At 32.4% G+C, this 17,683-nt stretch overlaps 2 protein-coding genes, 1 non-coding gene and 1 pseudogene across 3 annotated transcripts; 2 read left to right on the plus strand and 2 right to left on the minus strand.

Moving 5' to 3' along the window:
* The first annotated feature begins 3,108 nt into the window (after window positions 1-3,108).
* On the plus strand, window positions 3,109-4,995 carry LOC120154148 (ras-related protein RABA4d-like). Its single transcript, XM_039165962.1, has 2 exons — window positions 3,109-3,657; window positions 4,545-4,995. The coding sequence occupies exons 1-2, from the start codon at window positions 3,428-3,430 to the stop codon at window positions 4,993-4,995; spliced, it is 681 nt and encodes a 226-aa protein (XP_039021893.1). The 5' UTR covers window positions 3,109-3,427.
* Window positions 4,996-6,486: 1,491 nt separating this feature from the next.
* Window positions 6,487-8,239, minus strand: LOC120153848 (60S ribosomal protein L6-1-like). The gene is made up of 4 exons (XM_039165719.1): window positions 7,922-8,239; window positions 7,719-7,825; window positions 6,896-7,077; window positions 6,487-6,803 (listed from the first exon to the last, which is right to left on the minus strand). Exons 1-4 carry the CDS (start codon window positions 8,176-8,178, stop codon window positions 6,648-6,650), a joined length of 702 nt encoding a protein of 233 aa, XP_039021650.1. The 5' UTR covers window positions 8,179-8,239; the 3' UTR covers window positions 6,487-6,647.
* A 182-nt stretch (window positions 8,240-8,421) lies between these two features.
* Window positions 8,422-8,493, minus strand: TRNAH-GUG. The gene has a single exon. It is a non-coding gene; the product is annotated as a tRNA-His (tRNA).
* A 4,583-nt stretch (window positions 8,494-13,076) lies between these two features.
* On the plus strand, window positions 13,077-17,454 carry LOC120153712 (annotated as a pseudogene).
* Window positions 17,455-17,683: the final 229 nt, after the last annotated feature.

Genomic DNA, 17,683 nt, shown 5'->3' on the forward strand with positions numbered 1-17,683 from the left:
CAATGATATTTTAACACGCTCATTTGATACGAAAACAACACCGATTTCATCTTCTCGAATTTCTCCATCATAATAAACAATAGCTGAAAGTTGCACCATTCTTTGAGTTTAAAAGTGCGGCAATATTATATCTGCAAAAAAAAAACAACTAAAACAATGCTGATTAAATAAATAATATATGAACGAAAATATAATACAATAAAATTTTTACACATAAACGTAAATAATTTAAATAATATAATTTTATATTATTACATGTACCGCAAAACTATTTCGACGTATATTCCCGCTTTCTAATTTTACAAACACATAAATTAATTGACAACAATTAGTATAATATTTTTTTAAATAATCATAATAAACAATAAGTATAATAAAAAAAATTATCACAAAATTACCTTATAACGAAAACTCGCACGAACTTCTGAATTAAATATGAGAAGATTGTTGGATTGTTGTATTAATTTTTTTTCTAATCGAGAGGATATGTGAGGAGTTACCCCGGGGAAAGTGTATTTATAGCCGGAAAAAGCTACAAGACGCGATACCTGCACCTGGCCTTACATAATTATATCAGATAAAGCTAAGGCGCGGCCCCTGCACCGCGCTATACCCCTGTACACACGTGTATACCATGTCAACATAAGGCGCGTTGCAGGGGGCACGCCTTACCTCATGTGGCGCCAAATCAGCGTAAAGCGCGTTGCAGGCGCCCCGCCTTTCTGCAAAGGGTATTAGATCGGGAAATATAGTCTAAACGGTGGTTGATCGGGAAATATATTGTTCAATGGTGATATATCGGGAAAATCGCCATAAAAATAATTATTGAATAATTATATTAAAATATAATAATTAAAAAATCATTAAATAAATTTAATATGTGAGTTATGCAAAATATAAAATAATAAAATTGATAAAGAAATGTTATAACACAAAAATTATTTTAATTTACAATAAGAATATAACGTTAATCCATATTGGACATCAATTATATTAAAAAAGTACACAAAAAAACATTATTGTAAACAAGAGCACACAAAAGTGTGTTAAAATGAAAAAAAATTATTGGTATTTAAGGCCCTTAAACTTTTGGGGGAAAACTAGTGTAACCCTTGATTTTTTTTTACAATCAACGTGACTTTTAATCTGAGAAAAAAATAATTTAACCTTTTTATTAATGGAATCAAATGTTTATTGTCACGACGCTTACATGACTATTCAAAAAGCTTACACGAAAATCTACAATATTGATGTGATAGTTTATGATATTATTGTGGTAGTACATGATGGACGATGATGTGAAAGATGAGAGCTTAATTGAGTTTTTGGTCGAGTTTGAGGGTTTAATTAACTTTTTAGAAAGTTTAAGGACTTAATTATTTTTTAAAAAAATTAAACAATATTTAAATAAAATATAAATGTAAACAATTATTAAGATATTTAATACATAAAATATAAAAATGCTACAAAATTAAATTATTAAAAAAATAGTTTAAGGACCAAATTGAGTGTAAAAAATTAGGAACTATGTTGATTTTTTTATAAAAGTTTGAGGGTTTCAACTACCATTAAGTTAAAATATTATTGTTAAAATGATTTAAATCTATGCAAATAAAGTTAAAAATTTAGATATGATGTTTTCCTATTTTTTAAATTTCAAAAACAATTTTTATAAAAATATTGAAAAATCTCATTTTTTGGTATGTTTTCGTATTTTCATTTATTTTTGTTTTCACTTTCTAAAAATCATTTTCTTATTTTACAACCAAACATATTTTCTTAAATTTTTTCTGTATTCTATAAAAATAAAAATAACCTATATTTTTTTAAATCAATCCGAGTATAAATAATCTACCCTTTCTTTATTTTATCCTAAAAACAAACCCAAATCAGATTGTGTCTCGTGAAATAGGGTAATTATCTCCTAAGCTCTTCAACCATGTATTACAGTGTAAATCTCCTTTTTACATCTTATTGGGCCCATTTCACATTCAATAAAGTCAACTTTTAGAGTCAACATATGAACGTACCTTGAAGTTTAGGTCGTTAAAGATTTATTCATCTTTATTAAAGAGTGAAAAATATACAAGTATCCTTAAATAAACGATTAAAATTCATTTTAAGTGCATGCACTCTTTGTATACTTAAAATTTAGTCGCCGTACTTTTATTTCTTGAAAAATAATCTTTTCATTTTTTTATTGGCGTAATGATAAAATTAACTATCAATACTCATATAATTTGTCACTTTATTCTCTATTTTTTGAGTATTTTAGTCATCAATATTTTATTTTATTTTTACTGAAAATAGCTCTTGTTGGATTAAAATCGTTAGTTGACTAACAATTAACATATATTGTTGACTTGTTATTTCTACATATGTTTAATTACATGTCATGTCACTATAATAATAATGTGACATGCATTATGCCACAAAAAATAATGATGTGGCATGTATTATATCATTAAAGTGATGTTATGACATATGTCACGTCAACAACATATGTTGATGGTTAGTCAAATAATAATTTTCATCTAACATGAATTATTTTAATAAAAATTAAAATATTAAAAATTAAAACACTAAAAAAATAATCAAGACAGCCATTTGAATAAATGTCGACAATTAATTTTATTAATATACTTTTTTCATTTAAGAAGTCAAATTTAATTGTTACTTATATTAATATTCTTTTGTTAAATTTATTGATGTTATTTTGAAATATATATTAACTTAGAAGCCATTAACGAAAAATGAGTTTAATAATATTACCAATTGAACCTGAAATTTTTAAATCTAGAAAATAATGAAATTAAAATTTAAAAGTTAAATTAAAGAAATAAAATTCAAAATCACGAACTTAGTACATATTTAATCCAAATAAGCATAGAAAGTCTTTATGATAATATTAAATAATTTCAAAATTCGTTATTTTCAATTTACATTTTTCACATTTGGGTTGCTATTTGTCCTTTTTTTTCTTAAAAAAAAGGCTATATCCAATTATCGGTGTGCGTGCAATACATGCAACCTTTTCTTTTAAAGCAGCAATAAGCAAAAACCGTTAATGGGTCCCGCACTGACCGTTGGTGTTTTCACGTATGCCTTTCAAAAAATCCCAAAACTCTGTGTTTTTCTTCTTCATCCGGCCCTAACCCTAACCCTAGTTTCCAATTCCCATCTTGACCTCTTTCCGTTGACCATCTTTCATTTTTGGCGCTTCAATGTGTCGCTTTGATCTATTATCATGTGATGCGGTAACTTATTTTTTCTCTTGTATATTCTACCAGATGCACATGATTAATCTTAATCACCTACGTTTTATATGATTTGATTGTTGTATTTTTTTTATGATCGATTTAATTTCTGGATTCTGAGAGGTGGATCCATTTGGGGGGGGGGGAGAATTTTTGATTGGGTGGTGATAATGTCAAGCATCCGTGGTGGGGATTTCAGTCAAAAGATTGATTATGTATTCAAAGTGGTTTTGATTGGGGATTCATCGGTTGGGAAATCTCAGCTGCTTTCGCGTTTCTCCCGGAACCAATTCAGTTTGGATTCGAAAGCCACAATCGGCGTTGAATTCCAGACTAAAACCCTTGAGATTGATAACAAAACTGTTAAAGCGCAAATTTGGGATACTGCTGGCCAAGAAAGGTTACATTTTACTTGTATATGCCTGAAATTTTCAATTAGTTGATCTGCAAAAATTTTAGTTTTGAGGAAATGAAATAATTTAGAGTAATGCTTGTAATAGGCGATTGATATGCATTGGAAATGAGTCCAAAATAACATGAAAGAAACAAGAATCTGATTACAAAGTATTCATATTTTTTACGTGATTCAATGATGATATGTAAAACCATAGTTGCCTGTCTTAGGGTTAAATTCTGGAGATAATGAACCATTGGTTGCTTAAAGACTACTTAGTTGAACCAAAGGGATTTGGTGGGTTAAGATTTTCTATTTTGGTTAATGTCCGGCAGATCTTTTCAATTCAGTTAGTGTCACTAAAAGGCTGTTCAGAGTGGAAGGCAATAAAGACTTCAAAACTTTGGTGTCGTTGTCTAATATATAGACTCATTTTCTGCAGGTTACATATTCCAAAATGTTTCAAATTAGAAGAGAGATTTCTGATGGTTTCAAGCATTTTCATGTAATTTATGTTATTAATAGGCTGCTTGTATTTTCATTTGTGATGGAATTGTATTGGAGTTTTCTCGAATGCTAGGCTCGAGTATTCTATATCTGATTGTTTGGAACTTTATGTTTTTTCTTGGGCTGGATTTGTGCTGAAAGTAGCAGACAACTGATGGGAGATATTGAAAATTTGCACATGAAAAAGTGGGGTGACAGAAAAACTGTACTAGATGCTATAGCAGAGAATTAGTGTTCAGCAAAGTTTCTTGAATTTAGTCAAATCATATTTACTCAAGCAGATTAATGCGCATGGAACTTTGTTTTGTTGGATCAAACAACAGCATTTTGTTTCATTCATGCTGTATGGTATGCTGAAAGCGATCCTTCTATTGTTCTCCTATCAGGTATAGGGCTGTGACTAGTGCGTACTACCGAGGAGCTGTAGGAGCGATGTTAGTTTATGACATGACCAAGCGTCAAACATTTGACAACATGGCGAGGTGGCTAGAGGAATTGAGGGGACATGCAGATAAGAACATCGTCGTAATGCTCATCGGCAACAAGTGTGACTTGGGGAACCTAAGAGCAGTTCCAAGGGAAGATGCACAAGAGTTTGCTCAAAGAGAGAACCTGTTCTTCATGGAGACATCAGCTCTAGAATCGACCAATGTTGAAACTGCATTTCTGACAATTCTAACAGAGATATACCGAATAATCAGCAAGAAAACCCTTTCTGCTAATGGTGAGTCAGATGCCAATGGCAGTGCTGGCATTCTTAAGGGAACCCGGATTTTTGTTCCCAATCAGGAGCCGCCCATTAAAAAACAAGGCGGCTGCTGTGGTGGATCATCCTAATTCTATTTCTATCAACTTACCTTTGTTTCCTTTTTTTTTGTTGCTAAATTTTGTTTTGATGTAATTTTGCCAAGCTTTTTTATTTGTTGTGTAATTCTTATGAAAAAGTACATCCAGATTTCACAGGCAAAGGTTGTTAATTTATAGTGTTGGTTGACAGTACGAGCCAATGATCAATTGATAATTATTTTATGGTTAACTACATGATTATCAATTATTATTGTGTTTTGTCCATTTTTCTCACTGATTTTTTTTTTTAAAAATAATGTATGGTCACTTTCGTTTTTATGTAATTAATATATGATCATTTTTCGTTTTTATTTAGTTAAAATGTGGTCATCAGGAGTTAATTGTCGTTAATATTTAACATATTAGGTGACGTAGTATTTTGGTATAATCACACATTTGATATATGTTATTTACGTATTCTCTCAATTTAGTTTTACTTTAAATAAATTAAAATAAATTTAATCATCCAATCGAATGATTTTATGTGTCACTAGTGTCACGTGTTATGTCACGTGACATCGTTCGATTGGAGATTAACTTTATTTTAATTTAATAATTTTACAGCAGGGATGATGTTTCGGTAATTCCAAGGGTAAATTAGAAGTCGTTGATTTTACCGAGCATTTCACAGTCAAGTTCGACCGCTCATCTATACAACAGGATTCATATTAGATTCTATTGTTATTGGTGTCACGACCTGTCGTCAGTGAAGAATGAAGAAACTTCAATTACTTGCTTTTTGTTGAAACTACCGCAAATCAGAGGAAGATGTAATTTCGTTTCCAAAGATTGACTGAGAGCAGAGAAAATGTGTGATGATGTGATCCATCCTTTCACGATTCTCTTGAACTATATATATATAATTTAAAATTAATTATAATTTTGATCGAACTGTTTTGTATTAAAATAATTTTATATGTAAATCATTACACATATATATATGTTGTTTATTAAAGTATATTTAAATTGAGTGAATATGTAACTATAGTGACCAAATATATGATGATACCAAAATATTTAACAACATTTAATTCGTAATAATTATATCTTAATTAAATAAAAACGAAAACAATCATATATTATACTTTTTAAAATCAGTGGAAAAAATAAATAAAACACAATCACAAGTGATCAATCATGTACTCAACTCTCATTTTATTTTCTTCCTTTGGGCTTCTTTATTTTCCACGATCGAACCCCAAAAAAAAACTTTTAATTTCAAATTCATGAAATTTTATTGTATAACGTTTATAACTTATATGATTGAGAAATTCATAGGAAGAAAATTGAGAAATTCATGATAATGGAGGACCACTAAAAAGCAAATCATAGGAAGAAAATTATCAACTCAACGTCTCTATTGGCCATAATCAAATGTTAGCTCAGCTAGGCAATGCAAAACAGCCCAACATATAAATTCAATCAAAACAACTGAAACGTCAACAAAACTAAGCTCCAATCGGATTAGCACAAAACACAGAATGGAAACTTGGGGTTCTTGCATATCAAAAGATGGTATCAGAAAAACAAAAGATTATTTCCATATTTAGATCCGACCGACACCGATATTACGATATAACCACTAATACTCAAAGACAAAAGAACAGCAAAGGAAAACAGCTATGCTTAAATGCAAAATATTTCTAGAAGACAAGTTCATGAGGCTTCATGCCAGACTTCAAGGAAAATCTTGCAGCAAGGTAGGCTTTCAAATCCGGGACTCCCTCAAGAGACTTTATTAAAGAGGCATCGACAGCTTTCTGGTCTTCTTTCTTGTCTTCTGGCAGCTTCTTCTTATCCTATATAATATGTTGAGGAAAATTAAAGGATATAAAATTAGGTTTGCTTATTTAGGACAAGCTTTAATTACACTAAATGCTATATAACTAACCTCCTTTTCAGTATCAAAGAACTCTCCCTCGCTCTTCTTTTTCTTCTTCTCAGCTTCCTTGGAAAAGTACTTGTCATCAAACTTCTCTACGTTAACTTCCGAGATGTCAACCTTGGTAGAAGTCGCAATGACATATGATTGGTTCACCCGCCTTAGAGGAACACCATTGATCTTGAATGGTCCTGCGATGATTTCAAAATATAAGGAACGCATGAGATTCAAATAAAAGGAACCACTAGTTTATAACGAACAAAGGAAAAAGTATCAATAACCAAGCCTTCGTATAAGAGCCACAGACCCACAAGAGGCAAACATAGTATCTATAAATGACACCCGAGTAAATCTAAATCATGATTCCATGATCAAAGGGCTTAAACACAGGAATGCTGATTGTATCACAACAGAACTCAACGTCCAAGCAGATGAACAACAGCAAAAACACGGAAATATCAGTTCAAACAGCCACAGTCCGTACTAAAGTAATTAATCAAATTCCATTATTTATTACTATCAAAGTGCTTATTTTTCAGTTACAACTGAATTAACCAATCAAAATTAATTCAGTTAGGTTAATCAAAATTCCAGTCAAGTCAACCATTAGCATTTTACTAAAGTTCGGTTAGCTGATCTTCGGGTTGGTAAAGGAAAGATTTATCAATTGAACACTACTAGAAATTTAGAATTACAGTGGCAGCTACTGGTTTCATTTCATCAAGACAGTTTCCAAAAAAATACATTAAGTTAAGAAACAAAACATAGGCATATGTATAAATGTGTGTGTGTGAGTGTGTAGAAACAGAAGTCAGGAAGAAGAAGAAATTACCAGTGATCAAAAGAAGCCCAGAAGGAAGTTGCTTCAAAAATACAACTCTCTTCCCCATAAATCTACCAGCCAACAAAATCAAAACCGTCCCAGGTGTAATGCTTGCTCTAAACAAATAAAACAAGAAAGGGAAAAACCTAACAATGAGAAAAAAGCAACCGTAAGAGAGATCTGTAAATGAATAAATCATTTCGGATAAGAACCTGAGCTTGGTGGGTTTAGGCTTGCGCTTATTGAGAAGAGGCTTCTTGATATCGTCAGCTGGGTAAAACTTGGGCGGCTTCTCGGCGGCAGCAGGGGACTTAGGCTGGGGGTCATGGCGGGGGAAAACGCCGCCGTGTTTGGCCTTGATGGCCCAAAGGCCACGCTTGTGGTACATCTTAGACCTGGAATACTTGCCTACACCACGAATGAGATTTGGGTTTCGGGACTGGACGGGTGTCTTCCTTTTGGCCGCCATTTCTTCTCTAGACCCTCTCTGCTGTGATGCCGCTCTCCTGTGCGAAGCGTCTGAAACTGTGTATTTGATTGGGAGTGATTAGGGTTTTATGGAGAAGTGACTTTGTAGGTTAAGGTTTGGGGTTATGAAAATATAAATTGATGGAACGGTCCAATCCGAAATAATGGCCCACTTATGAACAAAAAATCTTTGGGCCAATTTTTTCTCGGGAACATAGCAAGCTCCAGGCGTAAAAAAATGATATGTGGCTGCTGGGATTCGAGCCCAGGTCTCCACGGCCACAACGTGGAATTCTCACCACTAAACTACAGCCACTGATTTGATTAAATTGTTCTAAAACTTGAATTTTCTCTTAATAATTATTTAAACAAGGAATTCCCCTCAAATTGTATGAAATAATTTTTTTATTACATCTACTAAAAAATATATATAAAAAAATTAACAAGCTGCTCGCGAACTTATCGAGTCGAATTAGACTTTGCTCGAGTCGAATTTTTACCGAACTTTTACAGAATCGAATTTGAATTGTTCATGAGATGCTCAACTCATTAATCACACCTAATTTTTATCGGTCTATCTCGATTTAAAACTGTCAGTAAATTATTATAGATTTAAACTCAGATTGAACATGATATATCTACAACGATAATATCCTCTTCTAGCGCTAAAGGTTCATGAACTGAAGTATACACATCAACATGGATTGTCTCAATTTCATACATGCTTTAAACCATCGAGCATTGTCTAAGAAACGTCAAACAAATTTCTAAGTTCCGTGAAAAGTCAATCAATTATTAGTATTTTTCAATCAGTACGTACGATATTGATACCATCACATACGACGGACGACGATCTCATTATCCTATTAATTATATTTACTTTTAATCCAATTAAAAAGAAGACGTCCCCACTACCCTGACACGTGTTGAGCTGTACTTAACGACAATTCGTTCACTTGTCTAGTGACAGCCCCAACAAAACATAACACCATGCATCCTCAAATTTGTGTTCTATAATAATTATTTGAATATGCATAATTTACATTTGTGATAATAATTATATTCATAATTTCAAAAATAATAAATATTTTTTAAAAATGAATTATATATGAATCGATTTAATATTTTTATAACACCAAAGTTAGGTGTGTGACCCGGGTCGGTCTAGATTAATCAAGACAAAGCCTTGAAACTAGAGTGGAAAAAAATAATAACACAAATTTATCAATGAAATTATTGATGTAATAAAATTTATGTATATTATGCAAATAGAGAAGGGATGAGCATGGGACCCGAACCTAATGGGTTATATTTGAATTGATCTTATCAAGTTGATTTAAAAAAAAAATTGGGTCGGATTGGGTCGAATTTTTTAGAGATTGTGTTCTGGTTTAGGGAGAAAATATCCGAATCGATTTGACCCGAAAGAATATAATTTTACCTTATATGTTTAGGGATAATTACAATAAGATCCCTCTATATTTTTTCCAATTAAGTTCCTATTTTTTATTGAATAAAAGTAATATTTTTATAAATATATTATTTTGAGTTGGGTCGGGTTCAGGTTTATATCAAAAGGACGGGTCAAGTTCGAGTCTAGGTGGAGGGTGTATAATTTTTAGGCCAGATTCAAGTCAAGTTGAGAGTGTATAATTTTTGGGTTGGGTCGAATTGACTAGAAACCCTACCCAACTCGACTCATGCTCATCCCTAAAATAGAGTCACAAGTTTTATTAAAAAGAAAAAATATTTAAAATTGCAATGAAGTTTGTAAACTAAATACATAATTATAACATTTTCCTATAACAACTAACACAATAAATTAGCCACTAGAAATCGTACAAGAATTATACAAGAAAAGTTAAAATTCGTATAAAAAAACTCAGACCAAAAGACATAAACGAATAAATTTGACTACATTGGTAAACATACTACAATAGAGGTTTAAATTATTAAAAGACCACCGACAACCATAAATCATAATCGAACATCGTGAAAAAAATATCTTCGAACGTAAATCAAGTATCCAAATCCAATCTGAAGGTATATATAAAACATAGAAGATCAACATGATAACAAATAAGAATCATATTGATTAATAGAACTGACGTTAAATCCAACTTTAAAAAAATAAACGAAAAAATGTAACTGAACGATAAAAATTATACCATAAAAGTAAGATTTATGTTAATTTAAGTGATTGATATCATTTTATATTATAAATATTTGATCATAATTAATATAGTTTTAATATTATTATATGATATTTAAACTGTCTAAAATAATTCTCATTCATGTAAAAAAAAATAATCCTCAATTCAATTTATTAAATAACTCTAGCAGCTCTTCCTTTCCCTTTTCCTTCCTCCTATTTTTTTGTTTGTTTTGAGTTTATGTTTTTTTTTATAAATCATATCAATTTTTTCTTATTTGATTTTGTTTAGTTAACGATGACATCGATTTTGATGTTGGTTGCCGACCGCCAGTTATCTTTTATCTTCTTTTAGTTTTTTTATAAGAATAATTATGTCTTTGTAACATATTTATCTATACCTTTGTGGTACGTTTTTCTTTTTATTTTCTCGATCGTTTGACTATTCTTTTATTTATATTTATCAGGGCTGGATTTGACGACACAACAACTGATCAAGATAACACTTATTTTAACATTTGTTGCTATGTGCCTTCAGATTAAATTTGGATGCACGATTTTGCGTTCGTGGATAGTTACTCACGATAGTCGACTCTGATTTGTGGTTCTTGATGGTCTTTCAATAGCTTAATTCCCTTTTGTGGTTCGTTTGCCGACACTATCAGATTTGTTCGTATTTATTTTTGTTCGAATCTTTTGGTTGGATTTTTAACTTTTTCCATGTATAGTCCTTATATGATCTAAAGTGGTTAGTTTCAATGTTATAGGAAAATGTCCAAATTATGTATTTAGTTTACGATGATAATTGTAAACTCTTATTATAATTTTAGATACTTTCACTTGTTATTAATATCGGCAACTTCCATTAAAAAAATCCTCATCCATATATATATATATAACTTAACAATTGTACATATTTAGAACATATATTCATATTACTTTATAATCAACCCAGTTTAATAATAAAGATATAAACTCTCAAATTGAAACATATAAAGCCATCGCACCAAAGAACCATAAAACAAATGTATAACTCAATAATAGTATTACTATCAATTTACATAATGAATGAATGAAAGAATGTAAAGTGTTCTACTAGCTAAATGATAGTGATTAAAAAAATGATTAAATTTAGTTGTATGTACTTTTTTAACAGTTGTATAGTATACAAAATGAGAGACCTACAAAAAATAATATGGTTGAAAACAACCATACTATAGAAGTCTGACAACTTAACAAAAGCTACAATCCAACCTTTTTTTAAGAAAAAAAAACTACAGCGTAACAAAAGCTAAACCATGTACTTCTAATAATGAAAAATTTAGTCAGCATGCACTTTAAATAATATGGTGCCGATTTGCGTGATCTGATCATGTTTTTGTACATTCAATCGTATAAGAGGCTTTTGCCGCGCTCGCACAGGGACTCCGCAACGGTTGCGGATGTCTGGCCTTCTACGTCAGCTTTTGATGCTTACTTGTCGACCCTTTCGCCTTTGCAGGTAAGAAATTTGACGCCTCGTCGTCTCTGTTCTTTTAAGGGTGAAATGTGGGTATTTTTTTTGAATTGGATGCGTAGTTGTTGAAACATAGGTAGTTATTGATTTAATATCATTGTTATTTTATACAGCGTGGAAGATTTATGGCCATTTTGGAAAATTCACGAAAATTTGACTCTTCGTTGGCAATTGGGAGAGACATAATTGTGATTCCATAATTTGGCAGCCTGAAAGATGTCTTGAATCTTTTTGGATAATTGCTGCTAGGTCTGGTGTATATTACTTGTGTTTTGGGTGCAAATACTACGCAAAAGGTCTTTTAATATACTAACGCCAACGATATTTTTGGAGTATTAATTTTAATTTTTGATGCCAACATTGCCTGATTATAGTTTATACTCAATAATTATGTTTGAGCATGTTTTACATGTTATGTATTTATTTTGATAAAATAGGATTTTGCTTTATTATTTTGGGTGATTTTTCAAAATCCATTCGATTGATGTTCTTGTTAATCCTTAAAAAATGCATACAAAAAAATAAACATCATTTTAACAACTTAATTACGATACAATTGTTATTTACAATAAAATGATTGGGCATACTGTTATGTGGGAAAGTATATCATCATTGGTGTTGTATTTTAACTCAATTTAACAAATATTAGGTTGCTTTAAATTATTGACATTTTTTAAATAACTTTTTAGGTGGTGAGAAGCAAATGGCAGAAAATAAGTCATAAGAATAAAATAGCAGCCAAATAGACCATAAGAGGGGGGGGGGGGGTTCAAAAGTAATAACTAAAAGGTAGCATAGGCTTAAAATTATAGTTCTTGATGTGTTTGGTTGTACTATTTGTTTTTTTTAGATCTACATACAAGCCATTGCTGCATTTATAAGCTTAAGAAGTTGGGATGGGTTCTGGACACACGAATAAATCATTAATTTAACTAAACCCAAAAAACCATTAGAAGGAAAAAGTAAAGTAGCAAAACTAATTACTGAGAGGGAGCATAAGTTTAAAATTATAGTCCTCACCATGTTTGGTTATACTTCTTTCAGTTCTAAAGAATGCATTGTTGCATTTTTTAAGCCTAAGAAGTTGGGATGGGCACTGTGCAAAAATATAACGAATAGAAATTGGGAGGCAGAATTTTCATTTCTCTAGTTTGATTTTTCATGTTTTTATTTCCCCCTCTCTATGCTGCTTTAAGATTGTAGTAAAATATGATTAATTTTGCCTGCACTCTGACTGGGGAGATTGTTATTAGTATCTGAGATAGTGGGAGCATTTACTAATCTCTATATCCAGCTATGTAACTCATTAATATGGATCTCACCGTTCTCTTATCATTTGTAAGAATTATAGATCTTTTTGCTATTCAAAGTTAATAGTTGCAGACTTTAAGTTTACAGTGAATCACACACTTAGACTTACATTTGCGGTTCTTCTCTTTGTAGCTTGTCCGCTGCACCAGCCGTCGATTTATACCATCACCAGCTGATGAAGAGGCCCACCAGCTCTCCTATCTACAAAAGCACTTGGCTAATATTCTCTTTCTTCTGTCAGAGCCTGTGGAAGGGGAAGGGGAAGGGGAAGAGTTTCCGGTTTGTAGTACTGCTTATTGCTATATATAGTTTGGAGTGTTCTTTTTTATTTTGTGGGTTTTGTTTTGTATTTCTCAATACAATCAAAATGAGACAGTTGAAATATAAGTCGAGGGTTGCAATTATTTTTGTTGGTTTCACATTGATCTTTTTTTGCATTTTAATTATTGATTCTTTGTAGGTTATAAATGAATGCAATTTTGTAGGCCCACCATGTGGTAACTGTAGTTTTAAGGATGAAAGGTGAAAGCACAGTAGAATAATTTAGATGGTTGCACTTAGTAGAGCCAAACATTCATGTAGAATAGTTTTGAGCTGGGATGTAAATCTGCCTATTTATAAAATGTCCTTATGCGGTCTATGTTCTAGTCTTTGAGGGCATTGCATGCATTGTTTTATTGATAACTTTGCAATAGGTAGAAAACCTCTTCCATTTCTTATGAAACAACCGGATCCTCATAGTGCAGATTCTCTATTTATGCGTTGGTTTGCATGTATCAGGAATCGTTTGCACTAAAAATTGGTTTGTTTTAGTGCTATTCCTGTTTTTATGATGCAAGGATAGGTGGGTCCTCATTTGCGTGGCTGTAAGAATAAGTGCGGGCAATTTTGACCAAAAGAGGGTAAAAGAACTCTGCCAGATTTTCAGTAATTAATCACTGACTTTAACATGAGTTTTTTCGTTGAAATATGTTCAGAATGCAAATTGGAACTTTTATAAATCTTTCTGAAACATGAGCAAACTTGACCATAAGAGGACAAGAATTTTTTGCCAGCTCTTCAGCAATTAATCACTGACTTTAGCCTGAATTGTTACCTTGTAAAATGTTCAGAATAGAAATTTTAGCTTTTATGAATTTTCCTGTTTCTATTTTGCAACATACATGACTTGCTTTGTTGCATTCTCTTAATTCTTCCTCTTTGTTATCAGACAGGCTGTCGTAACTTTCTTACTCGTGTTCTTGGTCTATCTTTCTCATTGTTGCGTATATCTTGCTCTATTTCCATTCATTTTTTGATCTTGTAATTAAATTCTATGATTTGGTTTGCTCATGTAACTACTGTTCCTTCAGGTTTTAACTATGGAAGGGTTTGAGCACCTTCGTTTCCTGATTCAATTCGATGATAAGGGATCTGAAGCAGTTCCTTTAAGCCAAGCTGCTCCTTTTTTTTGCTAATTCAGATCCAGACATGCCTGCTGTACCTGTTACAGTCTCACAAGTTCATGATTGGCTTCCGCAAACTATAGCTTCTTCTTTGGAACGTGTCACTGAAAAAGCTTCTGCAAAAGAAAATGGTCCTTCTAGTGGCTCTGACTAGGACGTTACTATGACTGATTCTAGTCCACGTTCAGCCAAAGCCTCACCTAGTGCGAGGAGTCCATTTTTCATCGAGGGAGTCTCTAAATCATCTTATGTAAAGCAGGCATCTGATATTAACAATTCTTCCGTGAAGGTTAGTTTATGTTTGCATTGTGGTTTCATGAAATTGGAGATTTTTCATGGAGTATTCACTGTATACTATGGCAAAACCTAAAAGTTGTTGGGATAGACTAATTAGCATACAGCTTTCCTCAAAATTGAAGTTTCCAATAATTATTGTTTGATATCTGATTATTCCAACAACTTTTATTAAAGTCGATGATTGTTTGACATTTAAGTACATTGTGGCTTGAAACACCTCTAACTTTACATGATTTTATGATTTCAGGTTATTAATTGTCATGATTCAACTATGTACATTTTAGCGCCTTTGAGATATGTCGTCATTTATGGATGCTCGGATGCTACTATTGTTCTTGGAGCTGTTGGCAAGGTATCATTGCCTTCTGTTCTGTTCGCTATGTGTTGCATTAATTTTTGGAACAGTGGAACATCTTCTGCTACTTTAATTTTGGATACAAATTCATTTTCCTTTGCTAATACAGTTCACTTTTCTACTGACTGGAAAATGTCGACCACTATTAAAGAAGTTACCAAATTGTTTCTTTGTTACTAAAGACAATCGAAAGGTGATCATACATCTTACTGTTTGATTCCTTATGTTTTTACTTTTAGAATTGAGCTCTTGTCTATCTTTCCTTTCATCTGCCTAGCACGTCTAATCTTTTTTATTCGTGGTTGGAATGTCTCTAGGTTTAATGTAAAGACGTCAATTTTCTCATTTTGAAAATCTGTCATCTAATGCTGGTTGGTCTGTTTTTAATTTGAATAAATATGTAACAAGTATCTGAACTTCTAGAAGAATAGCTTCTTTTCATCCCTGCTCTCCTGAATTTCTCTGGCTTTGCCCAAGTATAAACTGAAATATGGCCATGCACACATGCACAATCAGATTATATTGCTAAAATTGTTAAAACAATAATAGATGTTTTCTCCCTCGTACTTGATATATGCCTGTCATCTTTGTATCAAGTCATGTTATCAAATTTCGCTGCTGGTTCTAGTTATGGTTTTCTATAATATTATTTACTGTTTGCAATAATTCTTCTCCTATGAGAACACTTTATGTGCTCTCCCCACCTCCTCCCTTTTCATATTTTATCTTTACTTATTGTACTCCCTTGTAAAAAAGTCAAACTGATGTCCACACGCCTTAACTGTAAATTTATTTCCAGTTCAAGTATGATATGCTTTCAGTCACAAATCTAATATGATATCTTTTGGTCATTGCAGGCTGTGAGAGTTGAACATTGTGAACGTGTTCATGTGATTACAGCAGCGAAACGATTCTGCATTGCCAATTGTCGAGAATGTGTATTCTTTTTGGGAGTGAACCAACATCCACTTGTTCTTGGCGATAACCACAAGTTACAGGTGAGTTAACCGAACCAACCACTTTACATTGCAACCAGAATTTAATTTAATCGCTCTTGAGTTTTAGCATATCTATATCGAGTTCTGCTGCAAAACAGAATAAGAACCCTTCCAGATCAGTGGATGATGGCATCTTAAGAAGGCATTTTGTGCTTCTTTCTCCAGCTGCTCGATATGGGCCCTATACATATCACGGCTTAATCTTTAACAACATTTTTCACTTTTCAGTTCCATCTTGCATGTATTCCGTGTTGGTTTTTGGGTGTAATCACCAGTATGAACTTGAATAGTTAGGACTACTGACAGTTTGGAAACTCTTTTCTTAAATTTTGTCGGGTGGCTCCATATAATATGTACTACTCCCAATTGGAGGAGCAAATGACTTATGTTGGTATCGTGTCAACTATCAATAGATGGGACGAAGCGTTGCCAATTGGAGCGGTTTATCCACATGATTCAATATCTCATCCTGCAGGTGTTTCTGATGCTCAAACCGAGTCAACTACACATCAGATCCTGATCAGTTCACAAATTTCCTGGTAAGCTTAGATGTGTATATTTCATAGCTTAGCTTAGGGTACTTGTGCATCTTTATTTATTTGTTTGAATTATTTGATATTGTTTGAAGATGACAAAAGGATTTCCTAAAACACTCCAAACTGGTTTGAAGGTGCATCCACTGGATCGACAAAGGACAACCCTTTCCCCTTACCTGATGCGTACCTGACATCTCAACAGAGAAATGTAAATGCACTAAGCCTTACGGAGGATGACAAACTTTTGACTATAGTTTGAGTCGTTTTTTTTTTACCTAGAATCCAGAATCAATGTTAAATTAATGCTTGATATTTTTAATCTTTTCAGTTTTGAGTTAACTGAAATTTTGCCTACTTCTCAATGTTATCAACAGCAAAATAATTTAAGTGAGATAAAGAAAATATTGAGAGAAGAACCTCTTGAAGACAATCGGAAAAGAGAGCTATCGAGTGCTCTTCATGTGTACTTTAGAGACTGGTTATATGGTATGTCCATTTCTTTCTTTTCTTTTGTTAAGTTCATCTTTATATTTCCACAAGTGGCGTTTCTTTATTATTGTTCAGGCATATTCTCGACTATAATTGTTTACTTGGGTATGTTGATAATATTATATGGCAGCTTCGGGAAATATTCGTCAACTGTACTGCCTACAGGGCGACTGATACCAGTCATGTGGCATGTTTCGACGAGATATTGAAGAACAGTTTACAGTTTTCTTTCGGTTTCAACCCTTTGCCAGTTCGTCAGTAGGTACACAACAGGCGTCGCAGAATCACCCTTGTAATTGAGAGCAGCAGAAGAAGAAAAAAAAGAAGATAATGGATTGGTTCATGTGCCGAGATGCTAATCTCAATGTAATATTCTTTTGTGATGAAAAAAATAATTTATTTTTGTA

The sequence above is a fragment of the Hibiscus syriacus genome, unplaced genomic scaffold, assembly GCF_006381635.1.
Source record: "Hibiscus syriacus cultivar Baekdansim isolate YM2019G1 unplaced genomic scaffold, ASM638163v2 tig00111105_pilon, whole genome shotgun sequence".
Classification (NCBI taxonomy): domain Eukaryota; kingdom Viridiplantae; phylum Streptophyta; class Magnoliopsida; order Malvales; family Malvaceae; genus Hibiscus; species Hibiscus syriacus.